General features: G+C 39.5%; 1 protein-coding gene across 2 annotated transcripts; it reads left to right on the top strand.

The window, feature by feature from the left end:
- Nucleotides 1–448: 448 nt before the first annotated feature.
- RBM5 (RNA binding motif protein 5) lies at nt 449–23,840 on the top strand. Of its 2 annotated transcripts, XM_042447532.1 has the most exons (25): nt 449–580; nt 1,672–1,734; nt 3,505–3,715; nt 4,087–4,242; nt 5,359–5,428; nt 5,895–5,968; nt 8,038–8,121; nt 10,227–10,287; nt 10,426–10,491; nt 11,593–11,753; nt 12,161–12,258; nt 12,559–12,646; nt 12,765–12,842; nt 13,407–13,470; nt 14,007–14,095; nt 14,491–14,569; nt 15,724–15,815; nt 16,531–16,692; nt 17,206–17,352; nt 18,172–18,243; nt 19,670–19,849; nt 20,166–20,240; nt 20,563–20,660; nt 20,747–20,876; nt 23,169–23,840. In XM_042447532.1, exons 2-25 carry the CDS (start codon nt 1,718–1,720, stop codon nt 23,292–23,294), a joined length of 2,478 nt encoding a protein of 825 aa, XP_042303466.1. In that variant the 5' UTR covers nt 449–580; nt 1,672–1,717; the 3' UTR covers nt 23,295–23,840. The 2 variants fall into 2 exon arrangements, with proteins under 2 accessions (XP_042303466.1, XP_042303467.1); XM_042447533.1 differs by lacking the exons at nt 10,227–10,287; nt 11,593–11,753.
- The last annotated feature ends 446 nt before the right edge of the window (nt 23,841–24,286 follow it).

The raw sequence follows: 24,286 nt of genomic DNA, 5'->3' as shown, positions 1-24,286 counted from the left end.
CACTGGGCAAACTCCAGTTCCCAGGATGCCATAGCCTTGAGCCAAGGCAGTTAAAGTGGTGCCAAATCGGGTTATTATTGCTCCAGTGTGGATGTGTGTCAATTCGGGGGACGTAGTAAAAAATGACAGTGCTGTAAGGGAAGCCATACTTGCCCACAGAGCTGCATCACTCTGGGGCTATGAGGCAAGTAGGTCCGAATCCTCTCAGAGAGTGACTCTAGGCAGCAGGTGTCACCTCTTCTCAGCCCCAGAGGAAGGCCAAGGCCTGAGAGAGAATAGCCAGTAACTTGAAGCTGCACAACAGGACACCGCTCCAGCCAAGAACTACATTACCCAGCAGGTAGCGCGGCCCCAAAGGCCGACAGTGGCGCCAGGGGGCAGTCACTTCCAGGAGGGCGGGGCGGGACTAGCGCGCTCTCTGTCTGTCACTCACTCCTCCTCGCGCCCTGTGCATTGTGGGTAGAAGACGGCGAGCTGTCGCCCGGCGCCATTTTGTGGTGGTCGAGAGGAGCGGCTGAGGCGGTGGTCGTTGGCGCTGCTGCTGCTGCGGAGGCAGGCGCTTCCCTTCCCCTCCTTCCAGGTAAGAGCTGCCTCCCGGCCTTCTCTCGCAAGGAGCAGCCGTTTTCTCCGCTTCGATCCTCTGAAATCCCCCTTTAGCCTCGCCTTGGGTTTTCGAGATCCGTTTAGAAATGGCGGAGGGCTGTTTCCTCGGGAAAGGCAGCCGCCCTTTGTCCGACCGCGAGGGAGAGAGAGAGAGAGGGAGGGAGGTCCTTGTGTTCGTTCGTGGGCGGTTTCTCTTCGTCGTCCTGCTTCCCTTCGGCGGCTCAGCCACGTTCCCCGGGTCTCCTCCCGGCCCCTGCCTCTCCTCCGTGGCCGTTGGAGCGAAGGCGGGTTTGGGTGGGTTTCCCCGGCGTTTCTCGGGCGTCTGCGGCTGGACGAAAGCCTCCGACCTCCTCCCTCGCAATGGAGAGGGTTTCCTTGGCCAGGGGCGCTCTCCGTCGGCGGGGGCTGCGGCGGCGGCTCTTGGCGCTGGGCCTCCTTTCTCCGGAGGCTGCAGGGAAGGAAGCAGCCGCCATTCCGCGCCTCCTTGGCAGCCTCTCCTCTCTCTCCCTCCCCGACAGGCTGCCCTTGCCCCTTCGCTCCCCAGGGAGGACACGGGCTTGCCTTAGTTCCCCTGGAGACAGTTACAGCGGGGGTCAGTTCCTCATCTGCAGGAACCCTGCCTTTCTCTGAAGACGCCCCCAGACCCACAAGAAGCCATGGATGCCGCCGGCCACGAAAGCCCTCGACTAAACAGCCTGCCTTTGTTGATGCCCTCCTTAATACACCGGTGTACAAGGATGTCAGATCAACACTCTACAAACCGCCCTGGGAGGGATGAAGACCCTGCTGCAAATACATTAAGCACTCTAAATATTAAAATACAGTAGTACAGAAACAAAGTGTAATCATGCATTAAGGTGGCTTTGGGGGGCTTCTGAATGTGGTGCCCTTTAATGTATGTGATGGCTTTACTAATCTCTGTGGATGTGTTTCTCTTGAAGAATGAATCATGGAATAAAGGATAAAACATGGCAGGGCTTTATGGTGGGAGGGGCGGTTTTAGTGGACCAGGCAGCCTCTCCAAATGGCACTTAACTTGATGTATTCCCCCCCCCCCCTGTCTTCTAGAGTTAGATCCCAGGGTCCTACCAACCCTTGGAAGAAGAACTGAGCAATGGGCTCAGACAAACGGTATGTAATATTAAAGTGTGGGTGTGTTATGCAATAGTGGCTGCAGCTCCAGAAATGTAGACTATTGAATAGGATCAAGACAAGGTTGTTTACTGTGGATGGTATTTCTGCAGAAAGGATATTCCGACTTTGGCAAGAACCAGCCTCTTTAGGAAGATCAGCTCAGCTGAAGCAAAGTGGTTTAATGCCTGTTAGGTTCCCTTTCTGGCCACAAGAAACCTTGGCCAGTGAACCTCACACTGGTGAAACCTTTTTTCTGCCAAAGCTGGTCACTTGGGGCTGCAGAGATAGCCCCAAAAGGGGGGGGGGGCTAGCAATAGGAGGGATGGAGGATAAATATTCTACATGTTAAGCAAAATATAATTGATTTCTAAAACATTTGGGCTATAAGATGATGTATTTCTACATTTCTAATCCCATATGTACCATGAATTAAAGGGGAAAAACAGTACAGATAACTTAAGGATCAGTCAACATATCAGTCCTTAAGAAGTTGCCAGTAGAGGAAAGAATGTACAGTATTCACCATTTATAAATAGCTTAAGGCTATCATACTAAAGAAAATTGTGAATATATAATATTTTATCACTCCAGAAAGGTAACAGGTCAGCCGTTTCTGAACAAGTATTCCTTGGTTTTCACAAAACACAGTAACACTGTTGATATGACTCAGTTCTTTATCACCAATAATTTAAAAAAGGAACAAAGGGAAATTGTTAAGTTAAAAATTAGCAATCATGTGTATATATATATATATATATATATATATATATATATATATATATATACACACACACACACACATACATACATACACACACACTGCATAATTTATAATGCAATCTTATATGTTTTCGGTAGGACTTACTCCCTAATTAGTGCAATTAGGATTGCGGACCCAAAAGCATAGCTTCATATGGGATTTCATACATTGTGTTTAAGCGTAAAACAAAACCAGTTGCATTTGGTCTTGCGTTGGAGCTGCAGTCTATGTCAGCCGAATTACAGCTTTTAATGTTCAACGTTTTGGGGGTAAATATTGCTGGTGCAGAATCTTATTTAAAATTGTTTTATTTTTATTGCATTTAAAATTTTACCAGCTGTTTTTCCCCAATTGGGTCAACAGATCTTAAAAGGATTTGAGCCATGTCTACAAAATCAGTAATGCAGTGATGCTTCTTAAATTGATTTATTTCTTTCAAGGATTTATATTCCACCTTTCTCCCATAATGAGATTCAGAGCAGATTACAGTAATTTAAAAAGACAAAACTAAAACTCTGATTACAAAGTTGAAAGATATTACCAACATTAAAGCATGAGTTAAAAACACTATAGTTAAAACCAGTAAAAAAACATTAAAACAGAACACCACACCCACCAATTGCCTTGCCTGCCTAACAATGTCTTTAGCTGCTGCTGAGAAGAGAGCAGGGAGGGGGCTGACCCAACTTCCTTTGGAAGGGAACTCCACAGTATGGGAGCAGCTGTGGAGAAGCCTCTCTTAATCTTTGTATCATGCTGAAATTTCTCTCAACACAAGCAATAGCTGTGCTGTCATACAACACACCATATGATATGGAAAGGGCTTTATTACAAGAAGATAATTTGCAAACTGTTCTTTCATCTAAGTGTAGCATATTACCCAGTTGTACTGTTTTGGTTTTGTACTATGTGATGTGTCTGAGGGTTGCTAGTTGTTTTCTTAGCCTTGCAAACTACAGATTGATGAATTCTGTAGTCTTCAAGCTGTTTGTCTTTACTTTGTGCAGTGTGAGCAGAACTGAACGGAGCGGAAGGTATGGCTCTATCATAGATAGGGATGATCGTGATGACCGGGATTCTAGAAGCAGACGACGTGATTCTGACTATAAAAGATCCAGTGAGGAGCGCAGAAATGACAGATATGATGACTATCGGGATTACGATAGTCGAGATTATGATGGCAGAGATTATGATGGCAGAGATTATGACAGTCCTGAGGTGAGCAAAATTTCTTTTGGAAACATTTCAGTAATGTAGGGTAAACATTTAAGCAGCATAATGGCACTGTTGTTTATATTTTTAGTGGGATACTTTGTAACTGCATTTGGTGTGTAGAAATGATACAGTGTGGGGCTTTATTTTGTTGGATGCATCCATATACTTAGAGATTTTATTTTCCAGTCTCATCTTTCTCAAAAATACCAAGAAGAAGATTGGAATTATAATCATAAAATTAAAAAATATGATAGCTGAGAAACAAATACATTTATTTAATGTGCATTTAATATTGTCCAGTAGTCCTTGATTTTAATACACACATTTCTTATGTGGTGATGTTGCAATTGCTAAACTGGATATTCACTTGGCAGAGAGAACGTGAACGGCGTAATAGTGATAAATCAGAAGATGGGTATCATTCTGATGGAGACTATGGAGACCATGACTATAGAAATGACATTAGTGATGAGAAAGAGAGCAAAACCATCATGTTGCGTGGGCTCCCCATTACAGTTACAGATTATGATGTGAGTAACTTTTTGTTTTTAATTTGAAAATTCTAGGTTGGTAAGAAAATATCGTTAAATAGTGTTGATAGTTTTTAATGTTTCTAAATAGTGATTTTCTAAGAAGCTAGGTTTTTGGGGTGTGGGGGTAAGTGAAAGTGGGGGCCAGCATAGTGTGGTGGTTTGAGCGTTTTACTAAGACACTGAGAGACCAGGGTTCAACTTCCAACTCAGCCATAGAAGCCACCTGGGTGACCTTGGGCAAGTCACACTGTCTCAGCCTGAGAGGATGACAAAAGCAAACTCCTTCAGAAGACACTTTCCAAGAAAATCCCACGATAGGTTTGTCTTAGGGTCTCCATATGAAGGTACAGAACAAAAATATGACAAGTTGTTAACTCCATTCCCACTCCCAAATTTGGAAGTACTGTCTTGAATCTGTTGTACACTTCCCATTATTTCTGCATTGTTGCAATTTTTTAATACTGTTTGGGGTATATTCAGGTTTATAATTTTTTTGTCCTTAAACGCTCCCTATGGGACATGAAGACATTCTCATCAGGTTTTGGAACCTTGTCAAAGAGGGGATTTGGGGTCATTTTGAAGCAACCTCCCTCCAGCCATTTTTTTTTGGGGGGGGGCAACATTGTGCAAAAATGTGTTTGACAAAAATGTTTGTCAATTTTTTTTGGTCAAAAACCCCTGTGGATCGGGGGTGGGGGTCGGGTGCCTCTTGCACCCAGAATGCATTTGGGGGCAAATTCCTCACTCAAGTTCCTAGATTTTCATAGCACTGAGCCATGGCAGTTAAAGTAGTGTCAAACCTGGTTATTTCTGCAATGTGGATGCAGCCTTAACTTGTTAAAGTCTGGATGTAAGGATGACCAAAGTTTATGTGGCTTAGATTAGAACCTCTGATCTTCAACCACCTCATAACATATTGGGGTTTCTTCTTGAAGATTCCTAATTTGCTTTTGAGTGCAAAGACATATCTTGAATGTATTAAACATCCTTGTACGCTTTGGGCATAATAGTTAAGTAAGATTGATATACCATGATTTGAAAGCTTTGATTTTCAGTGGTCCTAGCGTATTACCTTTTTGAATACTAATGGCACTTTATTAAACATGCGTACAGATTCGAGACATCATTGAATCCTGTGAAGGCCCTCGGCCTGCAGATGTGAGACTGATGAAGAGAAAGACAGGTGAGAGCCTTGATCTGATTTTTTGGTGTTATCTTCCTTTTCCCCAGGCCTAAAATATTTTCCAAAAAATGCCCTCACCTGCAAGTACAAAACAAAAAGAAAGGTTTGCCATGAGTAAGGAATTTGGCCTTTTGAAAGGCCATAGATAGTGGAAGAAGCCTTCAGTTTATATATGTGTATATATTAGGAGTTCTCGGTAAGTAACACCTATTGTAAAATTTACTTTTAAATTTTAGTACTCCATTGCATGGTTAACTTTAAACATGGATCTCATTCAGGTGGAATATATCCTGTTAAGACAGCTTGGTTTCCTTGCCATGGCAAAACAAGAAGCAAATTCAGAGTTGACGTCGCATTTATAAAACTGCTTTGTCATGAAGTAATGAAGCAGTTGGAGAGAGATTCACCTGTTTTAAAGGAACTGACTAACACAAGTATCCCGTCTATATCTGAATGCTGTCTCTAGGTGTAAGCCGTGGTTTCGCCTTCGTGGAGTTTTATCACTTTCAAGATGCTACCAGCTGGATGGAAGCCAATCAGGTTGCTTCACTCACAAAGTCTAGATAATTCCTGAAAATGGAACAAGTCTGTACAGTTTTAAAAAAGGAATAAACAAAAAGCTGAAGGAGTGGTTTGTCCTAAAACCGTGACTTCCTAAATACTAAATGCTTTGTATATATTAAAATTTTTTGAATGAAATGCATAGATAAAAGCAGTAGATTTTGTAGATTTTAACAAGCTGCCCTTTATAAATAAACAAAATCTCTGCTAAATCTTACTGATTTTGATAATTATTTTCATAGTATTTACATAAATGTTCAACAGACTTTTATGACTGCTCCAATGATTTTGGACCTGTATTTTATGCTAGCCCTAACTGAAGATGCCATCTATGAAACTTACAGCTGCAGTTTTTTAGTAACACATAAATTCTCCTAGTAGTACTTAATAGAAAAAAATTAATGCTTGAATGGCAGCTGAAGCGTTGCATATAAGAGAGTATGAATGATCTAATTAACAAAAATGATAAACTAAACTAGTTACTTTTGCATATTTGCAGTACATTGGTATGCTTCTGGTGTTTAATCTGTCATAGGAAAACAACTCTTGTAATGAATTGCTGCAAATTTATACCCATGCAGCTGAAAGAGATACTAAAAGTGTAAAGATCCACAATACAGCAATACTGTACTTGCTTGAAAACAAGACTGAAAAAGGCATCTTGTGCTTTATTTTATCACTCTCTCTTACTGGGTGTTGTAGAATAACTTTTGACTGTGCTAGATCATGGGCAAACACCTCAGCAATTAAATTAAAATAATAGATAATCTTGCAGATACTGGTTGGACTTCATAGTGTCCATAGCATCCATTGGCTATACACAATTATGTTTTTAAACTGTCTTTACTAGTAAACTGAAATCATAATTTTAATGTATACAAAGCTTTTTATCTTACTGAATCAGTTTCAGATTCACTCCAAAATAACCAAAAAATCCTCTAGTTTTAGGGACAAAGTAGTTGAGTCTCCCTAGTGGCCCTGTTGCTGTTAACTGTCAGACAAACATGATATATTGTAAATATACCAACATCTTTTGTTTGTGTGCATATCCCAGTTTGTTCTGGGCCCTTCAACTTCCCCCTCATTATCCTAATCTAGCAATAAAGGATGGAATCATCTGAGTTCTGCCAGATCATCTATGGCTCTTAATGCTTTTTATATTAGAACATGCCTTCCCAAAATACATTTTCAGCTGAACTTAGATTTGGCCCTTGTTAGCTTAACATACACATCCCCTGGACATATTTAAAAGGTGCATCTCTCTGAAGAGTTACAAAAGACACACAAAAGTTAGGATGGATTTGGGATTCTGAATATGTAGGAATCAGTAAAGTTTAAAGTTCAGAAACTTGGCTTCTTTTTATACATTTAAACAGCTATTGTTTTTAATAAGATATTAATTTTGAACTGGCACTGGAAGCAAAATGAACTTGTTACCTTATTGATGAGACACAAGTAGCAGACAGTTGTTTGGAGAAAGCTGAAGAAAACTTATGCAAGCTTTTGTATGAATTCCTGAATTAATAATAATAATAATAATAAAAATTCATACTGAACTTGTGTTCAGTTAATTTTAATTCAGTATTCAAGATACTGAAGGTCCTCTTGAAAGGAATTACTGTACTTTCAAGGGTACAACATGAAGAATGCAACTGAAAGTAGTTCATATGTTTGAAGTTTTAAAATTGAAGGGTGTTGGGAAGAAGTGAAGCAGTCACTTGACATTATTATAAAGAGCAGTGTGTTGCTACGCCATTAAGTCTCCTTTGAGACATTTCCTGGTTCCATGACAGTGTTTAGTTTTGGCAGCCTCATCAACACTCCCTGCTTCCATTTACTTTTACTGCACATCCCATTTTCTTGCTGCCCATGTCCTCCTGCAGGATTGGATGGGCAGTGTGTAGGAGGCGGTGGTTGGTTCTCTACGTTCCTCCCCATGTGTTGTCCATTTAATTCATGAGCACTGACTCCTCCGAAGTGTGCTCTGCCACGGGAAAATGGACACATGTGCTGCGATACTGGAATAACTAAATGTGCTTTTTTTGCAGAAAAAACTGGTGATTCAAGGAAAACAAATTGCAATGCACTACAGCAATCCCAGGCCTAAATTTGAAGATTGGCTTTGTAACAAGGTAAGGTGGTGTTTCTGCAAATGGGGCTTTTTTCCTACCTGCTCCATCATTGTGTTGGGCATACTGTTGGAAATAAATCATACCATTTTCCATCCAAAGTGATGCAAGCAGTATGACTGTGCTAAAACAAATGTGAAAACAACTGAGAAATGAAGATCAGGAATAAGTACCCCACTTGTTTAGAATGCTGCAAATAATACCTGTTGGCAAAAATTGGTGTGGTAATACAGCAAAAAAGTATTTTAAAAACAGTCACAGAGTTGATTTGGTACTTGAAAATGAGAATTTCTGACTCAGAGGTGAAAATTGGCCAAGGAATCACTTCTCTTGCATTGAACCACTTAAGCCAGTTATATCAAGGATTACAGATACCTTAGAATCTTCTTGGAGGCCTGTGGTGGCATAACAGGATGTTACACTAGCATAAATACTTCTTTGGATACTGCACAAGGCAGTACACAATACCTCCTTGTGAGGTCTTTTGCCAAGCTGTGCAATAGCATACTCTAGATCAGTGGTTCCCAACCTGTGGGTTGGGACCCCTTTGGGGGTCGAATGACTCTTCCATGGGGGTCGCCTAAGGCCATTTGAAAACACCTATTTAATTACAGTTATGAAGTAGCAATGAAAATAATTTCATGGGTTTGGGTCACCACAACATGAGGAACTGTATTAAAGGGTCACAGCATTAGAAAGGTTGGGAACCACTGCTCTAGATCCTCCCTAATTGGCTATAGTTTTCTGCCTAGCTAGAGAAAAAGGAGCAGGTTTCGTATTTTTGGAGTTCCAGTGTCAGATAGGATCTCAGCCACAGTATCCAAGCATCTCTAACGTCTCCAGTTGTGTAATAAATCTTTTCAAAGTAGGGATCATGCCAAATTCAATAACTTTACCAAGGTTGTTGGAAATTCAATAGATATTGTTCAGTATGTACTGTGGCCAGGGAATGTTGCAGAACATGGTAGCCGTTATAAAACCAGCACAGAATGGTGTTCTGCTTAAGGCTGATACAAGTGGCTGTTGTCTGTAACACAGCTATTAATGCAAGTGATCAGTCTAGTTATGCTTCGGTGCCCACTTCTGGTGTGTGTGTGTGGCGGTTTTTTAAAAAAAATCTTTTCAGAAAAGTGACTTGCAGTCTTCCATATGTCATCGTTTTTATTTGACTATAATCTGTCAGGACTAGAGTATGACTGATGAGAAACTGAGGTGTTGTGTTTTATACAAGGGCATAAACTGGAGAATAACACCAGATAGAAGCTGTCAGTCACTGGTTTTAGGCAAAATAGCTGTGTTACAGACGACAGCCACTTGTATTAGCCAGTACCCAGTACTGTTGTAGTACCCAGACTGTTGGGGGCAGATTACCTTACTTGCTAATTAGCTTACTTGCTGTTCACCGCTATGATCTTTGGAATAGCGGTATATAAATAAAACAAATTGTTATTAATTATTATTAAGCAAAACTCCATTCTGTGCAGGTTCATGCCTGCTTCAGGCCTGTTACAGACAGCCAGTCCTTAGAGCTGGAGCGTGGCTTTGGTGTGACTTCTGGACTCTTAGGACGCATGCATCATTGAATCACCATACCTCCACTGTGACTCGAAGCAGCTTTATTTTGGCTGTCTGTAACAGGCCTCAGTCAAGCATTCCTGATGCACTTAAATCAGAATCTCATCTCTTTTTAAAAATAAATAAAAAGCCTTTTTCTTTCTTTCTTTTTTTAAAGTTCTCTTTGAACTTCTTTGTCTGCTTTTGTGTATTTGCAGAAGATTAGTCTTTTAATAGCAATTGCCATCAGAGCAGTGATTTTAGGAAGTTCACAGAATTGGAACTGTAATCTAGCCAGGCAGTTTTCCCTGTTTGCCCCTTAATACTTTCTCTCAAGTATAGCCACCTGACTTCAAGAGGGTAAAAACATCTTTCTTGTAGTATGCTCATGTAATACTAAGTGGAGAGTAGCAGTTATGAGTGATGACAACATTAAATCTAATGTGTCTGCATTACAACTGTTTTACTTTAAAATTGGCACAGATGAAGTGTTTCCTACAGCATGTTTGATCAGGTGAATAACCTAAAATGTAATGGGTTTGTTTGTTTGTTAGTGCTGCCTTTACAACTTCAGGAGGCGACTAAAATGCTTCCGTTGTGGAGCAGATAAATTTGGTAAGTTATGTTTGAATAAGTTATATTAAAGAGATACTTTTCTGTTGTGGTTTTACACTGCATGCAGTTGCTTTTCTGCCATGATAGAGGCTTTTTGATACAATAACCTGAGCTTATTTTCCTCATTTTGCAATGAAGATTCAGAGCAGGAGGTTCCACCTGGAGGACCAGAAGCTGTTCAGTCTGTTGATTACTACTGTGATAGTAAGTAAAGCCTCTTTAAGCCTTCCATTATGCCCTGGGATTGATGGGTCAAGGTTTGTATGTCCATTTTTTCCCATGGATATCCATGTATATTTGTTGATTATTATTAATACTTGGACAGTTTATGGGATATTGGAGATTTTTTTTTAAAGTTAAGGACACTGATAAGCTCAGTCTTCATCCTCATAATTGTTTCCAGGTATTCTTTAGTTCTGAAGTAACCTTTTTCTTTTTTGGATGACCCCTCTTGACTGATGTTCTTGGAGTACAACTGCTCCTTTTTTGGACTTCTTTTCTCTCATGTACACTGTTCTTCATCCACCTATTCTTATCCACCTGAATAGGGAAGAGAGAAAAATCTGCCTGTCTTCATGTGTAATTTCTTACTGTCCCTTTTTTATTAAGTATCAGATGACAGTAATTTTTCTTTTTCATGTGGAAATCTGGGAACATTTTTCAAAATGGATACACTTTAATTTTTTTATGTGCTGAAGAGCTTATGTGCATTTTTAAAAATGTGCATTTTTAACTGTGCATGCTTTTCAAATTATGTAGTTTTGTGCACATTATTTCTTTTCCAGAGTGTATTGCAAGCCTCACAAATATACAGATCCCCAAGGCAGAATACAGTATACTTATTTCTGTTGCAACTTAAGAAGATAGAAAATTGATATTTCTATACAAAAATGAAAACCCAGTCCTCCCCCTTATCTGCCTATCAACAACTTCTCCTTTAATTAATAGTCATCAACTTACTCTTCCGTATCTGCTCCATTGCAGCTACAGTGTGACATAGGCAGCTTTTAGCATATGCTGAAAGCCGCACCGGAAGAAAGCTTGGCAAGCCCCTGAAGGGGTAATGGTATGCGCTGCACCATGGGCACGAGCCTCATTCTTTTGAATGGGGCTTGAGCATACGCGGAATTCCTCTTACACAGTGGGATCCGGAACAGAACCCTGTGTAAGAGAAGGGCCTACTGTACATCTTTTGTCATTGGAATATTTCCTTGTGCCTCTCATTCACAGACAAAAGTAAACCCTACCCTCTGGTTAGCAGTCATAAAGTACTCAAGACAAATGTAAAATCTTTTTCCTCCCCAGCTCTCATTCTCAGAAACATAGCTCCTCACACAGTAGTGGAATCAATAATGACAGCTCTGTCACCATATGCTTCACTGGCAGTAAATAACATCCGACTTATTAAAGACAAACAGACCCAGCAGAATAGAGGCTTTGCTTTTGTACAGTTGTCTTCAGCAATGGTAAGGAAGTGCTTTATTTAATCTATTTAAGGGGTGGACTATAGTGGGGAGAGATCTTGTTACTTAGAAGTAGTATTCCAGGAAACTGCAACACTTCCAACTATTTTACTTTCTTCTTGAGAGATAGCATAACTAACCAGTCATAGAATTTTTTACTGATGGCTTACAAACTAAAGCGAGGTTAAAATAGTTAATGTTATAAAATAAAATACAAAATATAAAAACTTACAAAATGAGAGACAAATGGTCTGGTTCTCACTAACCAGTGGTGTTGAGCAAAATCTCACCTTGACTAAAGGTGTGCACGTCACATCCGTATTCTGTAAATATAATTTATTCTGGACAGCAATTTTATATTTTTTGTTTGAGCTTTGTCCCATACAGACAATTTTTTTCTTTTTTTAAAGGATGCGTCTCAGCTGTTACAGATTTTGCAGAGTCTTCAACCACCTCTGAAAATAGATGGCAAAACAATTGGTGTGGATTTTGCAAAGAGTGCTAGGAAGTGAGTTACAATTTTATCTAATCCTTTGAGTGGCATAGAATTGCATACTCCTTTGGTTCTGTCTTAAATATTGGTATTATGGCAGTGAACCAGGGACTACTTTCTAGCTGTGGCACTCCTTGAATTTCAGAGAAGTAAGAGAAGATGCTAATATCTTAAATAAAATCACATGATCAAAGGAATAGACCTTTCATGAAATCAATGAGGCACTGCAACTTGTTTGTATCTCAAACCTGTGTTTTGCAGATTTCTGTGATAATCTTGTCTGTGCAGTTTGCTTAGTTGTTTCCTTCTTTGCAGGGATTTGTTACTTCCAGATGGTAATCGAGTCAGTGCTTTTTCTGTTGCTAGTACTGCCATTGCTGCTGCCCAGTGGTCATCCACTCAGGTAGGAGATCTTTGCTTTAATTACTAGTGGAAGGCAATTTTATTGCTTGGTTTCAGTAACCATTTGAACAGGATTTGTGTGTGTGTATTGGGTATTTAACATTCTCTTTGATTTATAGCCTCAGAGTGGAGAAGGTGGCACAGTTGACTTCAATTACCTCCAGCTAGGTCAGGATGGCTATACCCAGTATACTCAGGTGCGTGAAAATGATATATTAAGCTACAGTTTTGATCCTAAGACAAATATAGGGAAAATGTCCACTCATCTACAACTTGCCAGATTTGTTTTTCAGCAGCCACAGGTAGTTTGGGAAGGAGAGTATACAGTATATTTTTTGTATTTATGAGAATATTTTTTTAAAATCCTGGAACATATGTGTAAAATTAGCAGGAGAAAATCTAGTGCAAAATTAATAAACAAGCCACTTTATAAATACAAGAGGTAAAACTACCAAAAATGTCACAGAATTTTACAAAACAGATATTAAAATTAATAATGTGTAGTGGCATTGTTAACCTGGTGTTGAATGGAATACAGTGATGTTACTAGGCAAACCTCTCTTTGATAAAGATTTCTTTGAACATTGATAAGATATCCTCTGAACTACAGAGTTAGGCAGTACTTTAAATGTAGCATTTGTCTTAGGCAGTACTTTTAAGGTCTTAAGTTACAGGTACCCACATAAATGTTTTGTTCCATGATCAAGCCTATGTTTGCACTCCATAGTGCTCAGTCTGCATTCTTTTTATAATGTTCACAGGATTATCAGCAGTTTTACCAGAATCAAGCAGGAGCACTGGACACAGATACAGCTACAATATCAGGTAACACTTTCTGTTTTGCAATAAATATAAAATTCTGTTTGTATAGCCATTGATTTTGTGGACAGGCTCTATGGAATAGACTCCCTCTGTGGCTAGAATAGTCCTTTGCTAATTTCTATTTGGCCTATGCTAGCTTTAGAGCTTTCTGCAAATCATAATATCAATTTTAATCTTGTCAGATAATAGTGTGGAGAAAGGCAATGTTGCAATTGTTGGTCTCTGCATATGGTGCAGTGGCAAAAAATAATGAATTGTTAGCAGTAGATTTTCCTTCCCTCATTGGAAGTGCTGAGCCATTTAAAACATCTGACTATAGAAAATTGTCCATCTGGAACCCTTAAAGTCAGTCTTGATTTGCTCCCCCACCTAATAAAACAATTTGAATCATTATCTTTTTGTGAAATGATCAGAATATCTGCTGCCCTAATTCTGGGGTTCTCTGTATGAGGCAGTTAAGTTGTATAGTTAGAATAATGTAGTGCTATTCTAGTTTTTCAGATGATTTATTCAACTTTGAATGAACTTTGTGTTGGCAGGTGCTCCAGTTACAACTGCTACTACAGCGGCTGTGGTTTCTCAGAGTCCTCAATTATATAATCAACAGGCCAACTCACCTGATTCACCGGTAACTAGCAAATGCCTTCTGTTGCTTAGAGAGTTTAGCTCATTGCAGTTCTTGTATATTTGCATAATTATCTCAAATGATTTAACAGAAGATGGTTCTTGTTTCTGTATGTAGTCTTTATCCTTTGTTTATAGAGATACTTATGAATATGCATTTGCTTGAGTCATCTGTTAGCTGAATAGCTGAGTATGGATCCTACCTGGGTTAATACTGTGTTTTTTTAGAAACTGTTGGTTACACTCAGGTTCATGTAAGGAATCTATTCTGTACCGGTAGATATGCCTGTATTAATGTGTATTCTGACAAGTGCGAAATTATATTTGGCAGAAAACTTGGCAGATGCTTTGAAAAACTGAACTTTAAAAATTGTTACTTCTTAATTTTTTCTTTTCCAGACACAGGCAGCACAGCCTAGCACTAGCACACAAGTACCGTCAACTTCTCCAACTGGTGTAGTCCCTGGTACCAAATATGGTAAATAAGCTTACTGAATTAACTAAATGATAGCTGAATAGGAATGTTTAGTTTCAGATGAAGTTGTTTTGTCTGCCCTGGTGGTGCAGTGGTTAAATGCATGTATTGCAGCCACTCACTTGCAAACCACAAGGTTGTGAGTTCAATACCAACGAGGGGCTCAGAGTTGACTCAGCCTGGCATCCTTCTGTGGCTGCTAAAATGAGTATCCAACTTGTTGGGGGTAATTAGGTTACACATTGAGGAGTGCTTAAGTGCAATGGTAAGCAGTATAGAAATGTACTTGCAACTTGCTGTTGTTATTGCTATAGGAAAACGTTGTCAGAATGCTTTCTTGCAAGAAATACTGAAAACACTCCTTTAACTGCTCCAAGTGTTTGGGAGATAGAATGAATAGACACAGGAGAGAGGGAGTTATATAGAGAACAAAGACATTGAATAAAGCAAGATAGAGAATGCTTATTTGTATAAATATATGCAAATTGTTGTTATAACTGTTGTTGGTATTAGTTTTAGTTAGGTGCAGTGTTTCACAGACTCAGCCAGCATCATCCAGGGCTTCTTTAAATACTTTGGGTTTAGTCTGGGAAGACCATGTTGGCTGGACATTTGCCAGTGCCTTTTATAGTTGAGCAGCAATAATAATAATCAGTTTATAGCTGAGATGAATTTTTTTCCAGTTGTTGTTAAATATCATATGTTATAAGTTAACCTCATGTATAAGTCAAGGGCAGGTTTTGGAGTCAAAATTATGGATTTTCATATGACCTATGGGTAAATCAAGGGCAAAATGTAGCAGCATGTAACAAAGGATGTAAAGGATGAAGCAAGGGAAAACGATGCTAAAGATCTCTAAAATTTTGACAGGCATAAGAGATTGTGCTCACCCTAAAGGCTAGATGGATGAGTGAGTGGAGGGGTTGATGCTTCTTTTTGGTGCTCCTAGAAGAGATTAAGCTCTTACCTTTCATCAGGGGAAGGTTCCCCTTTTAATAAGAGTTTAAGTATAGTACTTACATGAACCCGTAGATAAGTCGATCCAGGTTTTTAGGGTCAGTTTTTTCACTAAAATTTCTAGACTTATACATGAGTATATACAGTAATTGTGGTTTAATTTAAGCACCTTAGTAATAGCTCACATTTTCACTTTGCAGCTGTTCCAGATACTTCTACATATCAATATGATGAATCATCAGGTTTCTACTATGATCCTGTGACAGGGCTGTATTATGATCCAAACTCTCAGGTAAACAGAATTCCCCCACCTTACCTTCATGATCTATCTAGGGTTCTTAAGGTTCCATGCTGAGTCTTGCAAGCCTCATTTTGGAAGCAGAATGCTATTCAGTATTTTGTGAGCAGCTGGGTAAGTCTTATCTATTATATTTAGCAGAAACTCTGCCCAGATCTCAGGCAGTGTCTAACAATAAAATAATATTGGGATAGATGACCCATTGATCTTATTTCAAAGTTGGCATGTACGTATCCCCTCGTGATTTTCCAAATTGCCATGTTTCCTTTCGATTAGAAAAACTTTGTCATTGTCTCAGGCATAATCTAAAGCAGTCTTGGCCATAAAATGGAAGCTGCAGACATTTTTTCATGTAATAATGGCGCTTTACAGACCACCCAAAAGGCGTCATAACCGTGCCGCGATGTGCAGATGCTAATCGTCCGCCATGTGTATAGGGCACCACCATTTTGTACGTACTAGGTACATACTAGGGTTAGGGCATCTGGAAAGGACGCCCTTTCCTAACCCTAGTACGTACCTAGTGCGTACTATTGGCGCATCTGGAACATGCCAATGGAAACTCATTTGGGTTGTAGGCATAGTGATTACAATACATTACTTGATAAATCCATATAATGATATCATTTGTTCTTAGTTTGAAAATAACAGCATTTTTCTTTAAATACAAGATACAGAACACAGGATGACATTTTTATTTCTTTTTCAGTACTACTATAATTCACTAACACAACAGTATCTTTACTGGGATGGTGAGAAGGAAACTTACATGCCTGCAGTAGAGGGTGCAGCATACCAGCAGACTAATGCACCATCAACCAAAGAAGGGAAGGAAAAGAAAGAGAAGCCCAAGAGTAAAACTGCTCAACAGGTGATAAATAAAACAACAGATTCTGTTGATAAGATCAAAGCCTGCATGATTGAAATATGGGGTCTACTGTTACTGATTAATGAGGATTTCCAGCCATAGCTCAGTAGTGTTGTCATTGGAGCAGGGGGATAGTGTAAGTTAGTTTTTAAATAGTCTGAAATACCTGGAAAATCAGCCAAATTCTGTGGCACCTGTAAGGCGAAGAAATTGAGAAATTGGTTACAGCATCAGCTTCAACATACAGCACATTAAAGCTCATGCAGTTATAAATGTTTGTTTTTGCAATGCCACAAAATTACATTGGTTTAACTGAAACAGACTAAATGGCTGTTTGAAAATTGTACCCTTGAAAGTTCCAAGAAGTTGCGGATATGAGTATTTTTGCACTGCACTTGGCTGATAGAATTGTTCTATTACCATTAAGTCCCATAAGAGTAAATTGAAAAGGGCGAGGGGGGAAATAACATACCATTTGCTGTTTAAAAACTGAATTAAATCTTTTTTTTCATTCAGATTGCTAAAGACATGGAGCGTTGGGCTAAGAGCCTAAACAAACAGAAGGAGAACTTCAAGAATAGTTTTCAGCCTCTGAATGCAAGGGAGGAAGAAAGACGAGAATCTGCAGCAGCAGATGCTGGTTTTGCTCTGTTTGAGAAAAAGGTAAAGAGTGAATGGATGGTAATATATGGTAAATAGCTATACCTCAGTCAACAAAGTAGACAAGTTCCTGGGCATTGCTTCTTTAACAGAAGATTTTGTACCAGTGACAGAAATAACATGGAAAGAATAGTGATGGTTTTCTATAGCACAAAAAAGAAGAGCACTTCAATTAGTTTCTGCAAACTTTTTACTCCAGACTAACTAACAAATAAGTACATGTGAAATGAAATTTAAAAAAAAACTGGTCAAGTAAGCCTTGCATAAGTAAACAAACATTTGCATAAGTAAACAAATGTTTCTTTACTTTAAAAATGCATCCCGGGACACTTTGTTTCTTTCACCAGCCTCTACCTTTTTATGGTTTAAAGATTTGTGCACTCTTTCTTCTTAAAAAAAAATATTGTGGGGAGTTGGCATAACATACTTATCTCTTTGCCCCCATTTGCATTTCCTGTATACTCAGTAAGTGATTTTGAAGGGAGCTATTTGCTTTTCTGTTGTAGGCAGACATGCACTGCTCTGGTAGGATTGGTGGAGTAAAATCCTGCTTTTTCATCTTAAACTTTATTGTATTGTTTACTGCAAACATACTGCTAAAACGTGACACTAAAAATCTGTATTTTTTCAGTTCTCTTTCACCATGCACTCAGTGTCAATGCTGCTGAAAACTTGCCAGCTACACAGAGAGCAATGGGAAAAAGAAGGGTCTGGGCAAGCATTAAAAGAGGTTGAAAAATAAGTTTCTTAGCCAGAGGTATGGCTGCACAGAAGAAGTACTTTTTATAAAGTTCTTGAATTCATGAGTTTGTTCTTTTTAAGGGTACTTTGTCTGAGAGACAGCAGATAATGACAGAAGTAATAAAGAATGGTGATGATGATAACCCACTGAAAGTGAGTATAGAAATTTAAATGACTTCTCTGGTCTTTGGGGGTTTGATAACATATCTGCTGTAAATAATATCATTGAGAAATGCATATGGGTTAACACTTCGTGAATCTGTTTTTAATTACCTTAACTTACTTAAGCATAGGCTTGTAAGATCATGTTCAGTGACTAGTCAGTGTTAAACTAATCTTCAGTTAACAAGCTTTTATGTCTTTCAATTTAATCCATGACATGTGTTATGATTTGTACAGCTGTAAACCTTTAAAGATAACTGAAAATGGGAAGAAATATTTTTGGCCCTTTTATTTATGGGGTTGCCAGAAATGCAGTGGGGTGGGGGACTTGTCAGTTCTGAAGAATCCTTGAGTTAATTTTTATTGAGGTGGTTGATTGTAGTTCTTTGTGGGATACTACTTAAAGGGCATCTTTTCTCTGAAAAAGAAATATAGCTGTATGGGGTAGTTGAGATGGTTCTGACTCACATATTTTGTTACAATTCCAGTTTTATCATGTATTCAGGATATTAAATGCAGTCAGATTAATACACTCATTCCTTTTCCAGGCATATTTAGCGTAGTAGTAGTAGTAGTAATAATAATAATAATAAATAAAATTTTTATTTGTATACCGCTTTTCTAAAAATCAAAGTGGTTAACAGCAAATGGATATACATACAAAACCATCAAACATCATAACCAATTGCACAATAAAAGCATGATAAAACCACAATAAAAACCACATATCATGCCAGCTCAACAGTGCTGACGAGGGGGGAGTACATCGGGAGTTAGGAATCAGGAGCCAAGAGTCAGGGGTATGCCTGCTCGAAAAGGTGTGTTTTTAACCCCTTCTTAAATTGGTTCAGTGAGGTGGCCGAGCGGAGCTCATCGGGAAGCGAGTTCCAGAGGTTGGGAGCCGAGGTGGAAAAGGCCCTCCTCGTGGTGGTAGCTAATCTGACCTCCGGAACTCTTAGCAATTGCTTCCCGGTTGATCTGAGTGTGCGGGGCGGATTGTACGGACAGAGGCGGTCCTCCAAGTACCCTGGGCCCAAGCCATTTAGGGCTTTATTAGGTAATAACCAACACCTTGTATTGCACCCGGAAGCGAATAGGCAGCCAGTGAAGGTCCTTAAGGACCGGTGGCTGGTCCTAGGAGTATTAGTGACCAGCCTTGCCGCCATATTCTGCACCAATTGCAGCTTCTGGGTATGGTACAAGGGTTGCCCCATGTAGAGCGCATTGCAGAAGTCCAACCGAGAGGTTACTAGAGCATGTACTACCGTTTCCAGGTAGTTTCTTAAATCTGCATAAAGTGTTTGAGAGCTTGATGGTGTCTCAGAAAACTGAATCACATCTACTGATTTTTTAAAATAGCTATCTGCTGCTGTTGTGTATCAATAACATATTTACTTCAAATTTACTTTTCTTCTAGCGTGGATTGGTGGCTGCTTATAGTGGAGACAGTGATAATGAAGAGGATTTCTTGGAAAGACTGGAGAGTGAGGAAGAAAAGTTAACCGATTGGAAAAAAATGGCCTGTTTGTTATGCAGAAGACAGTTTCCAAATAAAGAAGCTCTGGTTAGACACCAGCAGCTCTCTGACTTGCATAAGGTAGCCACCTCTTTCAATTTAGTAAAACATAATTGTTCAGAATTTTTACAGTAGCTGCTTAGTGTGTTCTAGCTTTGAGAGCAAAACAGTAAGTACATCTTGTCAAAAGTGAAGATCTTCCCTAGCCTTTACATGAGCAAAATAGCAATGAATCTCTGGAGTATCAGTATTTCATGACTCATAAAAATAAATTTGATTTAAAGTTGGGCATTTTATTAGAAATACAGTGTAAATCAATTTTAAACACAAGATGCAAAGGATAAATTTGCTAAATCAGCATTAAGATGTTAAATTATGTACCTTTTTTCCTGTAAAGCAAAATATGGACATCTACCGGAGATCTAGACTATCGGAACAAGAATTGGAAGCCTTGGAAATGCGTGAAAGAGAGGTTAGTGGCATGAGTATGAAGTCATAAATATACATAAGTATATTGCATTTAACAAATGTTTGCTACAGTCCCCAAGTATGGGTTTTAAGTGCATCTTTAGTCTTCATGACTAGTGATGAGTGCTTGACAAAAAAAAAAGCGAGTTCAAGTGTTTTGAGATAGATTTGTATATTGTACTTTCTTTCCTCTTTAAAATGTTTGATTCTTTTCCCTCTCTTTTGCATGTGTCAGTAGCCTGCTCCCTGGAGGCAGGTGGGAACTGTAGCACATTTCTGAGACTGACAGAGGTTTCAAAAGTTAATAAAAGTTTATCTGATTTCAGATGAAATACAGGGACAGAGCAGCTGAAAGGCGTGAGAAGTATGGCATCCCAGAACCACCAGAGCCAAAGCGGAAAAAAGTGTTTGATGCAGGCACTGTGTATGTATTTGAAAGATACTACAGTCAACATTAGAACAAATTTCCCCATATTTTCCTTAGCTTAACTATTTGTTGCTTTTCTGCAGGAATTATGAGCAACCCACCAAGGATGGCATTGACCACAGCAATATCGGCAACAAAATGCTTCAGGCTATGGGGTGGAGGGAAGGCTCTGGATTAGGAAGGAAATGTCAAGGTATCACAGCTCCCATTGAGGTAAGCATGGATAAATTGTCAGAGCATGAAATGCATTCTCTGGATGGCAGAGGGGAATAATCCACTCACTCATGAGTTATTCCCCATTGCCAACCATTGATTCAGGAGTTTGAAGCCCATGATTCTTGATCCGTTTTGACTGTTGATGTCACTCCCTTAATTGGCAGTATTTTCTTTGTCTTGCCAGCCAGTCATATTTTCCCTTCACTTGCACACATTCACATAGGTTTAGAGTAGATTACTATAGCGAGTGCTGAAAAACAGAAAGGCAACAGAGAAGGAGGTTGAGAAATTGAGTGGTTTTGCCTTCTGATAAAGAGGAAACAGGATCAGAGTTTTGTCCCTCTGACTGTAAACCGGAAGATTGCGGGTTATGAAAATAATAAAAACAGCCCCTTTCAAATAACTTTAATGAGTCTGAAATTCCTAGTAACACAGCATTAGAGAATATTTCCGCAATTTAAAATTAAAATTTCTGCAATTATGATTCTTTGAACGAGTTGTTAAAAATGAATTGTCCATTAATTGAATTTAATAAACTCAAAAGCAGATGGTTTCCAAATATTAATGAATTTAATGGCAAGTAGAAATCAGGAAGCTGAGAAAGCAGTTCTACCATGACAGATGTGCCTGAAAGGGAAAATCTTGATAGAGAAGGAAAGGTATAGTAATAGAACAGGAATAGATGTTGTGAGGTACAAACCAGAGGGAAGAAAAACACTTAAGAAATCTGAACATTCGGAGCAAGAATATTTAGATTCAGAAACAGTTGGGAGAAAACACAGGAGAGGAGGAATTAGAACAGTGCAGCAAGTGACTCTGATAGTGATGATTCCTCTGGAAATCAGGTGGGGAAAATATGTTCCCAAAAGGCTATTTTGAGATTAGTTATTTTAAGAATATTCTAAAAAGGATGTTAAAATCTTTAGCCTTAAATCAAAATGTAGAGACATTGGAAAATAATACAGAAAACAAGGAACTAAGGTGGCTTCAATTTTAAAGGAGCCTTCCCCAAAAGTGAGAAATTGCATTACCAGATATATTGGTGGGAACTGGAAGCACCACTGAGTTCAAAAAGATTATTGGGTTACAGACAAATGTTATACCTATATGAAAAGGGAGTGATGGGTTACCTCAAGGTTCCCCAAGTGGACAGTCCTGTTGCAGTTCTGAATTGGAGTGCAATTTTTTTAGGGGGAACATGGTTTTGAAAAGAGTAGATGAATACAGTGCAAATGCAGTGCTTGAAAAGGCAGGCTTATGAAGCAGGATATTTATCAACATTCATAACAACCTCTGTATTTGGCAGGGCTGCAGTTCTGAGGATGCATGATGACATCTGGGTTTTCAGTATGCATAGTTTACACAAATTATTGGGGACGATTCAAAAGGTTTTCTAGTATGTAACAGACATCATGCAGTGGCATTCATGGGAAGGAACATTACAGCTAGTACAGTAGCTCAAAGATTCTTACGATTGCACCACTGGTAGGCAAAGCCTAAATCGAGGACTAATCTATCTTATTACCACTCAAAGGAGAGTTTTTTTGTTTGATACTAAAACTGTGGAAAAATATTAGAGGGCAAGTATAAAAAGCAAGTAATGCCCATGGCTCAAGAAGAAGAAGACATAAAGCCAATTTTTCTGAAATAACTACTTATAACTACACTTGCCCTCTAATATTTTTCCAGAGCTTTAGTACCAAACAAAAATTCTAGGCGCGTTACAGACCGCCGAAAAGTGGTGGCCTGCACCCGCCCCTTTCCCCGCCGGTTCGGGGCCTCAGCGGCCAGAGCGGCAGCCACTGAGGCCCCAATCCGCCGCTTTCCAGGCCACTTGGCCCCTTTCTCCTCTGCATCGCTGGGCGCAGCCATCTAAAGGCTGCGCCCCGCGATGCAAACCTGGGAGGAGCTCCGAAACGGAGCTCCTTCCAGGGCTGTGGAAAGGGCGCACTAAGCACCCTCACATGGCCCCACTACGTAACAACCGCGCCACCTCGTTTGGAGGTGGCGCGGTCGTGACGTAGTCATGGCGGTGGCCGTGTGGAACGGTCGCCGCCATTTTGTACGTGCTGAGCACGTACTAGGGTTGGGGGTGTGTGGAAGCACTGCCGCTTCCTAACCCTAGTACGTGCTCAGCACGTACTTTAAGGCCCGTCTGTAACGAGCCCTAGTGAGCTTAAATAATGGGGACTTTCTCACACAAAGGCCTGCTATGTGCAGGAACCAACTGTATTGTGGAAATATTTCTGTTTGGGCTTTATATCTAGTAAAATATCTTTATTTTTGCAGGCTCAAGTAAGAATGAGGGGAGCTGGACTAGGAGCAAAAGGTAGTTCTTACGGTGTCTCCACAGCAGACTCGTACAAAGATGCAGTACGGAAAGCTATGTTTGCCAGATTTACTGAAATGGAATGAGATCTGTCCCTTTTGGAATCATAAATGGCATGGAATACCTCTCCCTCAAATCGACTGTTAAAACAATTTATGGCCTTGAAGACATTTTAGTTATGACTTGGGGTTAACCACTTCTATTCCAGGTTTTCCTTCCAGATGTAATTCTTTCCTTGGTGGATAATAGAATGCAAAACAACCACAGTTTCATGTTGGAAGAACCATAACTAGATAAAGGGAGGGTACTGTATATACGTTTTTGTATATAGTGTAAATTAAATGTGTTCTGTGATAGATTTGTGTATTCTAAAAGCCACTTCTGTCCTGTGGAGCAGTTGGAAGCGTTACGACTTGATACTGCTACTTTATATTGTTTCTCATTTTTGGCAAAAACTTTCCTGTACATTTTGTAATATAAGTATTTGTATAGAATTTTTCAAAACCTTGATTCTAGATTCCAGTTCAGGCTTCTTTCAGAAGGAAATAAAGCCTAAACGAAACTTTGTTTTTTCATGGAAGGTTGAATTTGTGAGGCAGAATAAATGACTTGAGTCAAACTGCTTAAATGAACTTTGCATTCATGGTAATCTTAGATATAATTCATTTTATTCTCTTACTATCTTGGTCTTTTAAGTGTTGAGGGTATTTAAATACAAATACAGTGTGCCCGCTCCATATGCGGGCGCACTATATGTGGCTTCCTGCTTACGTGGAAGCTGCACAATGATAAAAAAAATGGTGTGTGCGCCGCCACCACGTGCATGCATCCCATTGTTTCCTATAGGGCGCAAGCATACACGGATTTTCCCTTACGCGGGGGTCCGGAAAGGATCCCCGCGTAAGGAGAGGGCCCACTGTACGTGTGGTAACTACTTCTAAGTTCTCAACAAGACCAGAAAGCCATTTTTTCAGAATTAAATCTTTTATCTTCTACTAATTGGTACATTATCCAATGGTTTTAGGATAGTTGTTCAGTTCAGCCCAACTTATTCTTGCAGTTATGTCACCCCAAAATT

Source organism: Sceloporus undulatus, chromosome 2 (assembly GCF_019175285.1).
Source record: "Sceloporus undulatus isolate JIND9_A2432 ecotype Alabama chromosome 2, SceUnd_v1.1, whole genome shotgun sequence".
Taxonomy (NCBI): Eukaryota; Metazoa; Chordata; class Lepidosauria; order Squamata; family Phrynosomatidae; genus Sceloporus; species Sceloporus undulatus.
The sequence above is the reverse complement of the archived record's forward strand: the minus strand, read 5'-3'. Positions and strand labels throughout refer to the sequence as shown.